This window comes from Dermacentor silvarum, chromosome 10 (genome assembly GCF_013339745.2).
Source record: "Dermacentor silvarum isolate Dsil-2018 chromosome 10, BIME_Dsil_1.4, whole genome shotgun sequence".
Taxonomy (NCBI): Eukaryota; Metazoa; Arthropoda; class Arachnida; order Ixodida; family Ixodidae; genus Dermacentor; species Dermacentor silvarum.
In genome coordinates, this window is record NC_051163.1 from 28,534,140 (window position 1) to 28,551,077 (window position 16,938).

General features: G+C 46.6%; 1 protein-coding gene across 1 annotated transcript in view; it reads left to right on the plus strand.

Annotated features, from left to right (window-relative positions):
- The window catches only part of LOC119431438 (uncharacterized), a 145,751-nt gene extending 130,510 nt beyond the window's left edge, over positions 1-15,241 (plus strand). The window contains exons 5-9 of the mRNA XM_049657508.1: positions 6,413-6,805; positions 8,251-8,556; positions 9,820-10,158; positions 12,299-12,664; positions 13,868-15,241. Of these exons, the coding sequence (XP_049513465.1) occupies positions 6,413-6,805; positions 8,251-8,556; positions 9,820-10,158; positions 12,299-12,664; positions 13,868-14,088 (1,625 nt within the window). The 3' untranslated portion in view covers positions 14,089-15,241. The remainder of the gene's footprint in view (positions 1-6,412; positions 6,806-8,250; positions 8,557-9,819; positions 10,159-12,298; positions 12,665-13,867) is intronic.
- The last annotated feature ends 1,697 nt before the right edge of the window (positions 15,242-16,938 follow it).

Genomic DNA, 16,938 nt, shown 5'->3' on the forward strand with positions numbered 1-16,938 from the left:
TAGCGAACCCACCCGACAGTTTGCAAATAAGGAGGGTGAAGAAAAAAAAAAAAGGGTCGCAGTTTCACCCGAAAGGCGAAGCATCAATTGCGATAGCAACTTAGTAGAGAGTAAGGATAGTAGTACGGAGTACTACTATCCTTACTCTCTACTAAGTTACTCTCAACTAAGTTAAGGATAGTAGTACGGAGTGCTACTATCCTTACTACTATACGGAGTACTACTATACTTACTACTATCCGTACTATCCTTACTACTATCCGTACTACTATACGGAGTAAGGATAGTAGCTGTATAAACTTGGACATGCAGCAGCACCAGCAACGCGCCGAACTGTTGTCGACGCCGTCGCCGTTTTGCCCGCGTTCGCACCGAACGCGCGCGGCGTTGGTGACTGTTGCCAGGACCTCTGGGGGAGGCTCGGAGGTTTTCGACGAGATCAGAACGGGAAACTCGTCGAGCAGCGTCGGAAGTCTTTACCACCTTCTCGCCTCGCAACGTTTTCATATAAAGACGCATTTGGTGCCGCAGCTAAACGTCGCCTCCCCTCCCTCCCTGCCGTCCCCCCACAGCATTTCGCGCCACGGTCGCGTTTGCTCTCTATACATGGTGATCGCAACCAACGGAGGAAAGACACCCAGCCCTTCAGGGAGCACGGCGCAGAACTCGCGTTTGCTCTCCGACGTGCGTTCGCTCCCCATGATAAAGCGCGCGTCCCTCACCCCCTTTCACTCGCACACACAGCGTCCGAAGCGCGGCGACGATTTCATGGCCGTTGACGTCATACGGAACCTCACGGCAACGGCGACGGCGACGGCGACGGCAGAAATCCGCTTTGGAGTGTCCATATAATTGCTATCGCAATAAAAATTATGGCGTTTTACGTGCCAAAACCACAATCTGATTATGAGGCACGCCGTAGTGGAGGACTCCGGAAATTTGGACCACCTGGGGTTCTTTAACGTGCACATACATCTAAGTACACGGGCGTTTTCGGATTTAAGGAGGGTGAACTGCGCAAGCTGGTCGTGAGTGATGTCAAAAATTTTGCGGTAATAGCAGACAAGGACGAAAGGAGAGAATACACCACGAGCGCTTACAATCAATTGCAGGTTTATTTAGCAGAGATGGGTATATAGTGAAAATATTGCGCATGCGCACACATGCGGAGGAAGACTATACAGCACAAAATAACACAACATAAACACCAAGATAAGGTATGCTCTTCAAACAGGGCTCCATCACAAATTAAAAATGACATAAATGCGTGGCGTGATATATGATACAAAATGATATAAACATGATATAAATGTGGAGCCATCCCTATCTAGCGCTGTAAGAGAAAGCGCTTTCTCCCTTATATTTTGAAGAGGCATGGCCGCAAGGGAAAGAAAGATAAAAATAAATGACAAATAGTTTCACCAGAGTATCTACAGCTGGATACCCTAGTGGGGGGGGTCAAGGAAATGGGATTAGAAAAGATGGAAGAAAAAGAAGAGAGCAAGCGCAATTTGAGAACGTCTATGTGAGAAACAGAAAGCGCCACACGGTCACCTATAATGTCACACAGAGATCTACAACTTGAAATAGTGCTCACTTTCACAGTGTAGTACAACCTAATCTCTTTTTATGTAACGAATCAACGCCACTAAACCGCTCGCAGCGAGATCCGCGCCAGTGTCCAGGAATCTTTATTTGTGTCATTATACTCATTGAATAATCAAACAGCAAAAACGCCCGTTAGAACTGCCTTGACTCTACCTCCACATGGTTCTAAAAGACCTGTTGGAAGATAATTCTTTTTAACCGCCATGACGAGCTTACAACTACCCACTTGTGCTTCTCACGGACATTCGCGAGAATGCGAGATACGTACTACTGCCTCGGGACTTCGGCAACTGTCAAACAATGTGTTAAAGGCTATCGTAAATGTCGGCGCTGAAAGACATCGTCTCCTAAATACTGTGGAGTACATAGGCCCATCGAACCACCTCGCAAATAGCATCCTAGTTACCCACGTCCTATTTAGCCGATTCCTGACACGTCAGACTTCCCTTGGAACATCGTATGTTCGAGTCACGTCCATTTCATCACTTGTGGGAGGAAGAGGTGGCGAAGCGAGCCCTGATCGATCGGTAGCGACAACCCGCGATTGCTCTGGTGCTGCTGAGGTACCCGAGTCTTAGCGTGCGCTACGCTACCTCGAGCGTGAGGCGCTTTCTGAAGCACAGCTTCGTCTTTTTCGACTTGGCGTCGAGAGAGAGAACAGTCAAAAGGGAAAGGCTGAGCCCGAGGAGTGCCATTTACGCTATGGCCTCGAAGCTAGGAAACGCACTCTGTACATTACGCATTTAGCTATGAACGAAACGCGACTGCAGTAAAAAAAAAAAAAAGACAAACATGCATCTGGGAGCGCTTAAGCTGCCATACTATGATGTGTGCGGTGCCAGTGCTTGGATATTCACAGGCGTGTCCGGCTCCATATAACTTATTCTTCGTGGTTTCTTTGCGTGCGATGTGTGAAACAACGAGAACGGCCGTCCACGGCGATACGGTGTGGATGATGGTGTCGACGAATCTAAATATTTGACGAGGATACTAAGCGTACGTGAGGGAGCTATCTGGCAGCGGCAGGGCCCGTTACCAAAAAGAGCAGGACAGGCTTTCCAAGCTCATTAATAATTGTTGCTCGCCTGGGGAGCACTGGACGTCGTATACATGTGGACACAGGTGATTCCCGAGGGATGGCAATGCGCAGTTCTCATCTGAGCATTTCCTTAGGCGAGTTGTTGACGTCAGTGATACCGGGCAGTAGGTCTGAACCTAACGCAAAGGTTTACGCGCCATCAAGATACTCAGCGTCTTGATATATCTATAGTTATGACGTCAGCGGGTCTCTTCTTGATGCACTGCTTATTTAAACAAAGGGAGCATGGTCCGTTGAGACGTATCTACTTGACGTTTGAGCCGGAGAACCGACAATTATGAAGAGTATGTCTTGATAAAGGCTGGTCCTCCGGCGGAAACATTGAGCAACGAAGCCTCTCATATTGAACCATGCCCTCTTATATATATATATATATATATATATATATATATATATATATATATAAATGTTCTACCTTTTATAACGTGTTATAAAAGTTCGTCGGCACCCTCGACTGGATTGAACAAAAAAATGAAAATACTACTTGATTTCTGAACCACACTACGCCTCTGAGTGCCATGGAACCAGTGGAAGTAACCATACATACATTTGAGAGTACAGTCGAGCGCCTCTGCCACGAACGGCTCTACAACGAAATGACCTTTTTAACGAAATGATTTGGAAGGCCCCCAAGCACTTCGTTCTAAAGGCGTCCGACTGTATGTGACGTTGAAAAAAAATATATTATACATTTTCAGACCATGCCACGCGAGGAAAGGAAATATTTAGCGGAGGAGAAACGCGACGCAGCGCCGCCACCGACCACAGCATGTAACCATTGAGGCGCCACAGAACTCTCGCGCGACAGCACGTTCGCCTCAAAGAGCTTGTTGGCGTTAGGCGACGGTCCCGCCCATACGAGTACGTAAATCAACGAAAGAAAGAACCAAAGAGAGCTATTCGCTTTAATATAGCGGAAAGAGCCAACTGAATTTGATTTATTAATGTAATGATGACCATCCAGTGCATATACTGGTTGCAGTGAGGATATTTGGGCAGCGTTTGTTTTTGATTGCGTACTTACATACGGAACACAGCCGGTAAGCTGCATATGTGTAGACTGCTTATGCGTGTACGCCGACTCGATATACGTGTGCTGTCCAGCACTGAATAATTTCCAGCTATGACGTAGTTTCCTTGAAACGAGGGTCTGCGGGACACCTCGGAAAAATAGTTTTCTTTGTTAAACAGAAAGATAACATTCGACAGCCTCAAAATCCAGCTTGACACTGCAGTGACAAGATAAGTGCACATCCAAATACCAAGCCTGTATAACAGGGCCAGAAGATATTTCTCATTTCTCGGTGATGCCCCCCGTGGACGTTCGAACTTTTACACGCGTTATACATTTGTTTAAATGAGCATGGACTGAACTGCCAAAGAGTGCGAATCATGAAAAGGAATAAACATGTTTTTTTTAATATTTACATTCCATTATTTCAACGCTCATATTACGTAAGACATGGCTAATTGTAGATTGCTGGGAGCGGCCTTCGTCCTGCAGAGAGCATAAATGTGCTGATGATGAAGTTGTGACGTAGAGAGGGAGATAAGGAAAAGTAGAGAGTTTAAGTAGACTTTGCCCTGTCTTACGCAACACTGTAAACAAATTTGCCCCCTTAAGGGTCTTTTACTGTCTACAACTCACACCTTCACGGGCGTTAGGGCGCAAATGTTTAATTAGGCTGCGCGTGCACTGTAGGATACCTAGAGTTTCTACAGTGCGACACTCAAGTATCTCGTCTTACCCGCGGCGGTGGCTAGTTAGCTAAGGCGTTGCGCTGCTGAGCACGAGGTCACCGGATCAAATCCCGGCCGCGGCGGCCGCATTTCGATGGAGGCGAAATGCAAAAACGCCCGTGTGCTTGCGTTGTAGTGCACGTTAAAGAACCCCAGGTGGTCAAAACTATTCCGGAGCCCTCCACTACGGCGTGCCTCACAATCAGAACTGGTTTTGGCACGTAAAACCCCAGAAAGAATAAGTATCTCGTCTTTGAGCATTGTACAATAGCTCGCGTGCCTTTCTTAGTTGATGTTGTGTGAGGGCAGGCTCCCAGGATATTTTATTCGTTAAAAGGCCAGTCGTCCTGTCTGCTCAATACACACTGGATTGTGTGGCGTTGTTCGTCGAAGCGGGAACAGCTGACAGAACCTCTGCACAATTTCACTGAGCGCGCATGGGTGAATGAACCATTGCAACGTGATAGCTGTACTAGTTGATGAACGCTGCGGTTTCGGCTGTTAGACGGAGAAGCGTCGTTTTGATGTACTGCATCGCAAGAAAAGCGTCTTTAAGTCGGTTACACAGAGTGGCATAAACTTCTAATTCTAGCACTGCTACTGAAGCGCAAGGTGCATCATGTAGTGCTATTGCTTGGGACACGCATACCCTGATCGCGCGTGCATTAGTTTATTGTACGGTGTCGTTACCTGTACTCCGTCTCGCTCACACTCTTTCGTAGTTCCTTGTCTTCTCTACTTCACCTACATGCAGTAGCAGGCGACGGAAGTAACGGCAAATATTATACCTGCTCTTTTGGAACTTTAGGAAAGTTTCAGGTTCAGTATGGTATATCTTTTTACAGCGAATCGGTCTATAGCTAGGGTTCTATGCATTTCTAGTGTCCTTCAGCAGATGTGCGTGTGCAAAAACTCAGCTTCCAAATCGCTTCATTCTACGCAAAAGCTTATACGTTTCATCACTGGGATATGCATTTTCAGTAGATTAGTTACCAATAGGCACCATTTTCAAAATCAGTTGACTCTGAAGTAGATAATAAGGGTTTCTCAAAGATTTTTCACTGTGCGACCCGCGTCGGCCATGTGTTCGCTCCAACCGCCCCCTCTTTGTCGTCGTTACAAGCGTTCGCGTGCCTAGTTTCCCTTCCGCTCTCCCGGCGTGGTGGTCCCGTCAGCGCGTGTGTAGTTTTCTCTGGCTCCTCGAGATGGCGGTAGTGTTCCACGCGAATGTATACCACTGATCAAGACCGCCAATCTAAATAAAAGTGTGTATGTGGGTGGGTCTTTTATCGGGATGACCACCGTCACCACTCAAGAGAAATAAAATTTGTTCATACCTTTGATCGAAATTCTGTGTACCCTCTATGTCGTGTGCTAAACTGCTTCGCTGGCAATCAACCTTCACAGCAGTGAGATAGCGCGTGATTTCTTGTTTGTAAAATACCTTACAAGGCACCTACATGGGGCATTGAGTAAGGGAGGCATAGAACCACGCACGCACATAAAAAGTGACAAACTCGCGACAGTATCAATGTCGGAAGAAAAACACCAGCCAGGTGCACAGCTTAAAAATTACAGAAACATGTTAACGACAGCTGGAACACATAGCTTGAAACAACGACAATGAGCCTACAAAACTACCTTGTTGAGAGAAAAAGAAAATGATTGTCGGAAGTCACAAGGCTGCCATATCTATGAACTAAACATATGCACCCCACCTTCTCGTTATAATCCCGCTTTAACTTGTAGTCAAATGTCTGATGGGTGTTCTCTTTAACAGTGGATCACACTGCAATTCGTAGTACTGCTAATTATGCGGGCGTTGGGGGTATCTGGGTGACAATAACAGCAATGGCAATCCGTTTTCCCTCCGCTGCAGTGGCACCGACTGGCAGTTACCTATCTGGAGTTGGCCGGCGCAGCAGACTGACGTCCCTTCAGTATGGACGGGCCTGTCCGGCACAGCTACAGAGCGCGAGCCACCAAATAAGAGTGCTACGGCGGATACGACCATCGGCCCCAGCTTTCCGTTGTCTGCAGACGCCAAGGTGGCAAAAAGTGAGGCCGCGGCTCGGGCATCGTTCGACTCGCCTTCTGAACGCTTCTCCACGAAGCCCAGGAGCTTCGAATGCGAAGCCACTGGTAGCCGACCGGCGGCAAATGTGACGTGGTTTCTGGACGGAACTGCAGTAGACCCGGCCTTCAGCCGAAGTGTGTCCGAGGGCAACGTGACGACGAGCATGCTTCTGCTGCCGGCGTCTGCGCAGTCCGGCCGGCTGCTCGAGTGCCGTGCCATCAACGGCAACCTGCCCGAGAGCCGAGGCGTGCTCAGCCGCTTCCTCAAAGTGGACATGTCGCGTAAGTGAAGAGCCTAATGGTCAGGTGTCTTAGAACAGAGTAGTGCACTGAATACGCGGAACACAATGCTCAAGTTAACGCGTTATTAGAGAGCTTGAGCGCTTCCGTGAAGTCGTGTATGGCGGTTTACCAAGCGCCGAAATGTCGGAGACGTAGATGGCGGCAGTAGGGTGGTGATGATAATGATTTATATTGGCATCCCCTTCGAAACAGTGCTCGAGCTAATCGGTATGGATACATGCATAGAAGTATATAATTTTGTCGACCTCTCCTTTATCCTTTCCTTCTTCATTAAACCCTCCCTCTCTATATTGTAAAGGTTTAACCTATGCCTGTAACGATTCGTGTTCGATCAATCTCTTTCCTCGATCTTTCTTGCGCCAATACTCTAATCGCCTCTTGCTTATCTCGTCTGATGGCTAGTGATTGTTTCCATTCGCTTTGAACCACATCTCTTAGAGAAGGTGAATATTCCCTACGGGTCTTGTTGGATGAATATCTTGGCATTCCATTACGATGTGCTTAGTCATTTTGGGACTATAAGCAGCAACACTGAAAGCACCATCTTGTGCAACGTTCTTGAACCACGACGCATGAGAAACGCTTCTTTTTTTGTTTCTCCTTTTTTGCACCATTGTTCTCACAGAAGGGAAGGAAACATTACTGGTATAAAATAAAGATTATTTTCCACTGATATTCTCTTTTGGGCCTAGCCAGGGATATTAAAGGCGACCGCTTACGTTATCACCACGATTGACTTCCAGGAACGGTGGCTCGTGCACTTAGGTTGAGATGCACGTTAAAGAGTCCTAGGTAGGCGAAAATTATCTATTCCCCTTTGCCACGCCTCATAGCCAGTGATTTATTCTAGGATAACAAACCACATAATCTTATGTTGTATAAATTCTAGAGTGGGATATTACGTGCAGAGAGAGAGAGAGAAGAAAGGGGAAGACAGGGAGATTAACCAGAAGGGAAAACTCGGTTTCTTACATTAAACTGGGGAACGAGGGAAAGAGAGCAAAGCTATGATATTAGGACATATTACAGAGTAACCACGGAATAATTTTCACCATGTGGGGTTCTTTGATATGCACCCAAAGGTTGCCCCAATCTAAATTTCAATGCCGTGATCGGGATCCAATCGGCGAGTTCATGCTCGGTAGCGCATCGCCATGTTTGCGGAGCTACAGGGTTGAGTCATAAGGTCATATTTATTTAATTTCATATTTACTTCCGACTTACTTAGAAGATTGAAAGCTGACATCGCCCTCCTTCACACTTACACTATCTCGAGTTATTTTTTGTTGCATTTCCAATTCTTCTGAAGAACTGGAACCCTTCCAGTTTGCTGCGGTCCCTTCAAAATACAATGCTATATCTCAATCACCAACAAGTTTGCATCAATCAACGTACTTAAAGTGACAAAACGCAATGTCACGCAGACAAGACGGAGGTAAGTATACGGCTCGGCGTCGGTCTCAATGCAAGCCGCATCACCGAAGGAGCCGATGTGTACATGGAGTGCTCGGTGCTGGCTGCCTCCAAGGTCACCGAGGTCACCTGGCGTCACGAGGGAGGCGAAATCAAGGGGTCCGCGGGCGGCGAAGGCTCGTCCGACGCTCTGGTCACCTCGCGCTACCTGGTCATCCGAGGGGTGACCGTCGACCAGTCCGGACGGTACACCTGCACGGCTAACACTGCTGACGGCGAAAGCGTCCAGAGTGCCCCGCTGGAGGTCCGCGTCAGACGTGAGTGCGCAGATGTTTGAGCCGCAGGTGCAAAGCCTCGGGGCTGGTATGCATTATTCGCTGTTGGCCATTGCCAAGGCCTCTGCCTCATTGTCACGCCTATCGCTCCCGTTGTCTCGAATGACATTTGGTGACCGAATGATTCGCCATATTTTCGGAGAATTTATAAACACGCTTCATTGCGCCCACCATAGAAACATTGACGAAGTAAGCAACACAAAATGAAAACCGTTTCGGGTTATGCCATGCTGATGATACGGTCTTCCTGTTCGTGTGTTTGCTGCAACAGGTATATAAGCAATTTAACTCTTCCGCTTCTTTCGTCTGAAGTATATTAAAGGTGTTTTTTGCCTGTGTGAATTATAGGTCTTTTTTTCTCTCTCGTCTTAGCAAGTTAGTTTTTGTCTACTCAGATCTTGCTCACCAGAATATACTGTTTATACAACTTGTTTCATGCCGAAATGCCATGTAAAAGGAACTCTAGCTAGTTCAAGTGATGTACTTTCGATGTTGTTTCGAGCCTTCTTGTATTTTTGAATGGCAAACAAGAACCCTTCTTCACGAGTGGAACGCGCCCCAGCTCCGGCCAGTGGGAAAAGGTTGGGACCAACGACAACTATTCTGATAACTGGTGCCACGTTAACTTTCGCAAAAGAAAGATTATGTCATAGCGGGCTCGCCGCTCCACCTACATACCTACAATGCACTGAAGTGATTTAGAAAGGTTGAGTGCAATATCCGTATCTCTGGTTCATGTGGAGGGGCTCCTTTATTGAATATGCACCTTTATGCCGCCTCAAGGCCAAAGCACGTTGCCGGAACTTTGCGTTCAAACCTTTGTTCCATGCGATTCCAGAGCTTTGCTTCGGCACAGAAATTTCAAGTCCCGACAGACAACGGAAGCTTATATTATAAATCAACATGGCGATTAATGCGTAAGCCAAACTTCCATAACGCTATCAGCGAAATAGCACATTTCGAACGTAGGTGGTTATTGTTCATGATGCGATGCTGTAAAGGGACGTGGAGCGTGCCTAAAGCGCAGGCCTGTGCTTGTATAAAGGTTGTTTCCTGGAAAAAACAACAACAACAGCGGTTGTGAGTCAATGCTTGCTTGCTTGTTGGTGTTGTGTGCTCATTTGTAGTTGATACCCACGCTGTGATATGAGAGTGACTGTATCAACAGCTCAGTTCTGCGTATTTCTAAGTCTAACGCCATACATAGGCTGTGTGCAAGGCGGTTTTGGCTGTGTGTCACTGCAGACGCGCCCCGATGCGGCGTTCGGCGCGAGAAGCTCCTAGCGGCGCGGCCCAACGAGCCACTGAACGTGACCTGCGACGTGAGCGCGGATCCCAGCGAAGGGCTGCACTTCTTCTGGATTGCCGAGGATGACACCGGGAAGAGGCGTCATGTTACGCGTAGAGAGGGCGCCACTGGAGCCGAGGGCCCGGACTTCGAAGACCGGCTTCCGGAACTGCAAGACTCGAACCGGCTCGAAGTGCTCGTCGACGTGCACCTGTTTCACGCGACGCTTCTCTGCTGGGCGAGGAACAGCGTGGGCACGCAGCGGGAGCCTTGCAGACACCGGTTCCAGCTGAGACGTAAGATTTCTTCGATCGAATCAAGTCATTCTCTACGTAGCGTCTTCGAGGTTGCCAATAAGGCATCATGTGTCGGGCAAGGAAGCCACAGTCTGTCAGATGTTAGTTAGTCAGTGCAAGCCTAAATTAGTATTTAACCTGATAGAAAAAAGGAAAGATTAGGTGTGAGGCGCAACGGGGAACACCTCAGCAACCTGTGATTGGCAGATCTCACGTCCTGTTCAGCAACACTCTAGATGTATTGCAGCAGATAATTGAGGACCCTTGACGGACAAGTCTAAGAGCAGGCATGAAAATTAACATGCAACTGGCTAAGGTAATGGTAATACCCTGGTTGGGGAACAGGGATTTGAAACTGGTAGTCATTCTCTGGATTCCAAGATGCTGAGCAACAATGTACCCAGTGTTTTATTTTAACGTTTACAGAATTTTAAAAGTCGCCTGTCGCATTTAGCACAAATCTACCTATTGAGATGGAATACTAGACGAGGTATCCACTACGTACACTGGAAATAAATACGCATAATCACTTATTAACAAAGATTCACTAAATAAATTTTCAACTAACTACTTTAACAAAGATATTGCAAAACACGAATTGAAGCCAGTGATTTCGCCAGGCACATCCACTTTGAACGAATGTTGAAAATAGCACCAGTTTTGAGGTAAGCGCAGTCAAACTTGCTTAAAGTGCACTACTGTACGACACCCTTTTTTATAAAAACACCTTTTTATGCGTTGAAGCTTGAAAACCACTGGGACACCAATGTATTCCGTTGCAAACTTTGGGAATGCATACCTCGTAACTATAGTGTGTTTATCAGGATTCGTTGGAAGTGGATATGTCTTTAAAAGTCACCAGCTATAATTCGTAAGCTACAATACGCGGCGTTATGTAATAAGCTTAAACGTTAGTTAGTCAAATGTTCATTTTCATTTTTTTGCGCAAGTAATGTCTGCCCCTGAGATTATTGTAGCTCAAGAAGTAGAATTGGGCTCGATGTCATGGGGCATCTTCAAAATTTTCGTTAAAGATAAAGCAAAACACCCTCTACATATTTAGACGAAGTACTTAGAAGGACCCTCATGAAATGTAAATTTCCGAAATAATGAGCTGGAGCGTAAAGGGACGGCACAACCAAGTAATGGCCTGCAGCTTACCGTTATATTAAAGAAAAATCAGCCAGGGCATACAACCAGCGCTATCCTACGGAGCTCTAACAGGGGGGTGAAAAAAAAAAAGCTTCAGAAGCTAAAACCCACGTTCCGAGCGATGGAATCATGTAATAATAAGGGTAGCGCAAACATTGGTGCGGATTGGAAAGCAAGCTGGAGTAGCTGATAATAAATGTAAAGAAGTCAAGTTCGGCAAGTAATTTAGGTGCACTGGTCTAATAGTGCGACAGAGTGACAGCCAAGCAAAGTGCGAGTGCAGGCGAGATCGGTAGGTTATTAAGCGGCGAGATGAAAACAGAAAACCAGCAGGGAATATCGAAGGGGTCGGCACAGGAAGTTAAGTGCATACATGAAGACCGTTTGGAGAGTACCACGCGTACTGTAGTGGACGTAGGATAGGATGATGCTGATGATGACAACTTCTATGTTGTGGCAAAGGAGACACTAAAAACAAACATTTAGCTAGATTAGTAGGTATGACACTTGGAGCAGAAGCATTCTGGCTATGAGTGATGGCTTGGTAACGCCGTGATTGTGCAGTAAGGACCAACCGGTGACAAGGACGGATCGTTGAAGCTGGCATAGCCAATACCTCACGCGATGTAAAGGCACTTGAAAACATCGGGGTGGCACTGGGTGATTTCTTAGTAATGACGAACGATCGCATTGCAGTCATAGGGAACGAATAAACTACGCAGCAGGTTCTGGAAGCTGTTTTATTTCCGGAGGTACTAAAAAATAATGCGAAAGCCGTGATGTCTCACCTACATTAGTGACACCGCGCTATTTTCTAGTACTTACGTAATATCTAACTTCGGACTTCATGGGGGAGATTAGAGTTTCCAGTGAGGTGTCGCGAGTTAAGCTCAGCACAAATTCTGGCGTGAAAAGCATCCCACGGGGATAAGGATTTTTTCGTGCTGTTCCAATAAGCAATGTACCGTTTCATCTACCCATGTCGCAGGTGAGCGAGCGTCGAGCCTTGACTGCGTGGTGGGTAACTACACGGATACGTCATTCTCGGTCACGTGTGCGTCGCGCCGACGCGGCCGCGCCAGGAGCGGCGGCGACGACCATGGAGCTCCAGCAGCTAAGTCCCGACTGCGCATCGAGCTGTTCGATGCGACGGCCGGTAACCGGTCGGTACGAGGCTTCTGGGTCGCGACCGAGACCGGCAGCGCCATCACCGCCGGCGGTGAGCCGCTGTTGCTGACGGGCCTCAAGCCGGCCACGGACTACCTGGTGGTGGCGCGGCTAGAACCGGAAGCGAACGCGTTCACCACCTACGTCAGGACCCTGGCGCCTGCCCAGACTGTCAGAGAACGGGAAGGTACGTGATATCAACTGATTATTCACCCAGTGAAGATATTTTGTGGGAACAGATAAAAATTGATCATGGAGTCTTTCCTATATCTCCTTCAAACGAGTACAAACCCTTAGTCTTCACTGCACAAGAAGTACTGTCGCAAACGAAAAGTGACAGCGCGAGAGAGATAAAACAACGGAGGATGGCAGGGAGTTGAAATTGAATAAAAAAAAATTGTTTTTCTACCCCTACACTGGGATACGGTGGAGGTGACCATGGCGGCCATCATCGCCTATGGTGATGCTTGTAATGCCATAATGGTAATTGTAGCACGAAGAGAAGAATACTAATAAATAAGGGCCCTAATAACAGTTAAGTAACACTTGGCAAATTAGTAAATTCGCTGTAGACCATTGACCTAACAAATACACTTAATACGACAGCTAGCGGCAGTTAAAAAAAAGAGATGTCCTTAACCATAAAAACATAGAAACTATATAAGCACAAATTTAGTTACCTCGGGTAGTTTTAAGGCAACGCTTGATAGACATAACTTCCTCGATTCTGATAACACCCACTAATGGGCCGTGCGTGTGTTAGGAAGTTCCTGCGTGCGTTTTAATATTTACAACTACAGCTTTGAGTGAGCTGTGACTTGAAATGTGGCGTCTTTGTAATGCTGTATAATTCTAGATTTAGAGTGCAGGCAGAAATAAAAACAGGAAAGGGAAAAAAATGTAAAGAACCACGAGAGACCTATCCTAACAAAGGCATCCGGTTTTTTATCTTCCACTGGGAGAGAGACAATGCTTTACGGTAATTAAAGCCGATACTAATATTACAACCTCTAGAACTAATTCGATCAACAAGTTTAACATCTAATCATGAAGACTAAATTCCTTGGCATGATTTCTCGAGTCTGCGGCCAACATTATAAAAAGAAGGATATGTCTTAGTGGCGGCGCCAATTCTAATTGTCTGTTCGTTGCTTCCCAATAAGACAATATTTTTAGGGAGTCGTACCAGTCGAGTTCGGTCGCGAGGTTAAACAGAGAATCCTGACAACCTACATTGCTTGATCTAACGAGTATATTATGAAACAAAACAAGCCAAGTGATTTGTGCTAGGGTCAACTATAATTCATATTGTCTGTTTTTGCTTGTCACAATTCTCTGCAATGATGCCTGCCGAGCCATTTCACTGTTCCTCACTGTACCTTCTGCGCAGAGCACGCATCGACGGAAAGCACAACCAGGGTGCCTCCCATGACGACTACGATCACTGTCATCGCTTGCATCGTCGCCACCGCCACGTTAGGCCTAGCAGCCACCGGCACGGCGCTATGGTTCAAGTACCACAGGAGACGATCTCGACTGCTGAGCGCCGCCGCTGCTCGAAAGCACGCCGAACACAAGGCGTACCTCGCTTCAGACGCTTCGTGCAGCTGATACTGCGGACACAAGCGGAACGCATTTTGCTATTAGAACTCTCACACCTTCCTCTAGTTCACTGTGTTCGCACCTTCAAGTCCTTACCAACAGTGTCGTTCACGATGAAACATCGCGAGAACGAGACGTGCCTTCACTTACAAATGTGTGCTTATTCACCCTTATCGATACCGTGCGTCGGTAAATGCGTCAAGAAGACAAAAATGAAAGAGAACCCATCTCCAATTGTGTTCGCACACAGAAAGCGTATGCTAAAACCGTCATGCTCATTGTCCTACGCCTAGGAATGTGTGTGCAAAAGCTTTACGACCAATCTGGCAGCATTTTAATGTCTTAATTTGTGACTGTAAACCTTCCATTTCCGTTCCTGCATCCCGAGGTTCTCAAGTTCCATTGACTAGCTTTGCTACGTCAGGTAGCATCTTGCTACGAAGTCTCACAACCAATTGTGACAACTGCGTAATTATTGATCTGCAGAAATATGGAATTCATTGCCTTCAGGTGTCAAAACTATGTTGCATTTATCCTTCCGAAAGGAATTCGCTGTCGTATTTTTTGAATACGTAATTCAATTTCCTGCTATTAAGGCTATACATAGTTCCTGCCTGCTTATTTTAATGTTGCACTTATTCTAGTCATTGAGGTTAATGCACTTCGTATTATATTTTTTTTCTCAATTACGTGACTTAATACACCGCGTAGTAATTTTTATAGACTGTATTTGTACGTCCTTGTGTGCGTAAACTGGGAATGGCTGTCTGTACGACGCGATGGCCACGCCAGCTTTAGCGCACGTGATAACAGCTGCATATATAGAGCGTGCCGAACTCAGTCACGAAGCGGCAAAAACAGTTACGGACCTCACAGTGAAGACGAGCATTGAGACGTTTCGGAAGCGTACTGGCAAGGCTGCATAGCCGTTTCCGGCGTGGCTGGGGTCATTTAAGCACACGTGTGGGTAAACTTGCGCGCCCCATGCGCGAGACCTAACCTAACCTAAAATGTTCGCGCACCGTTCAAGCGAGCCACTCATGTCCCGGCCATCGCATCGTACGGATAACCGTTGCCGGTAGACCCGCACCACGCCGTGTGGATAGACAGTCATCTTTCTATGATTGATGGACTAACGGGAGGGCTCGCGTTCTCATTTTTCAATGCGTGGTTCTTGACTATGAAACGTTGTTTACATACCCGTATACTTTGCAATGTATTATAGTTTTTACGAAAATAAAAACGGAAGTGAAAGAAAGTTTTGTGACCAACTCCTGAATAACTAAACGCCACATGGAAGCCTAATGCCATCGGTGCCCAGTAACCACAGGGCTCTTACAGAAAAACTTTAATCATTTCTGAACCGTGAAGACAAAAGTTTGATGAAACGTATTCCATTCCCTAAAATGAATGATAAACTGCAAGATTGTTGCTACATACAACCATCGCCACTTTTGGGAGATTGCAGAACATTTCTTGTGCTACTCGATATATACTTAAAGCAATGACAGTGGCATTGGCACGACGGAGGCAAGAAAAAAATATTTTTGATGTCTTACGTACCAAAACCAAGATACGATTAGGAATACGATTATTCGTTGCAGGGCTATCGTCACCTTTATCACAGGAACACCTTTGATCTCTACATTATTCAGACGATAATACTGTTGCAGTTCAGCAACTATCTTTTCCAATGCCTCGATCTTGTTTGTTTTTGCGGCGAGAACACTCTTTACTGCAAACAACTCGTCCTGTCTCGCCCTCATGTCTTCAAAAACATTGCTCAGGTGCAGAAAATCAGAGCATTAGTCAACGCCCAGCTCATGTATTCTGCCACTGCATTCAGACACAAGTGTCAAGCTTATTACAAAACAGGCTTTCTAGAGCCAGTCGCCAAGGAAACTCAGCATTGTAAGACATAGCGCCGAAGACAATAACGTGACGGGGACAGCAGCGGCGGCTACGTCCTTGAGGAATAAAAAAATAAAGAAATCAAGCAGTACGAACCTGTGCAATAAAGATGCGTTGAATTCAGACACAAGTCGAGAAGCCAGAAATGCTGCTGCCATGTGTCGACGAGGCACTTGTGGCGTCCTTGTGCATACTTGAATTTGCATTACGACGAGCAGATGACGCGTTTACACTTCCACACCAAGAACCACGAGAGCACGCCGATCAACGGTGGCAAGGCCACTTCAAGGACGCCACAAAAGTAGGCAGATAATCACTGTCACAATGAGTGGATGACGCGGCTGCACCAGATCCAGACGCTGATCGGAGGCTATAGACCAAGCCTAAACTGCAACGAAAATTATCAGATGAACTCCACAAAGAAATCGTACAGTTCAGTAACAAGTCGACCAGCTGCCTCAGCTGCTGCTTGCAAAGCGTCGACTAGGTACTTGTGGTGACCTTGTGCGCAAGCCTATATTGGTGGAACGACGAATAGACCTACGTTGTTACATCAGGTGCCGCGAGATTAGGCCAAACAGCGTTGACAGGCCACGTCGAGAATTCCACCAAAGTAGGTGGGTAATCCTAGTCACGATGAGTTGATTGCGCAGCCGCACCACATACTGTGAGATGACGTTAGTCGGAGGCAACCGGCCATGTCAAGATTACGACAAACATTTGCCGCTGTACGGCACAAAATTGCACGAAATTCGCCGTTTGCAAGGAGGCCTATTTTGGATTGGCTTGTGACTTCACCGTTGGAACGCTACATACAACAAAATAGCCGGCATCTAGTCGTTGCGGCGGTAGGCATGCATGTATGCATGAACGAACGAATGAATGAATGAATGAATGAATGAATGAATGAATGAATGAATGAATGAATGAATGAATGAATGAATTTCA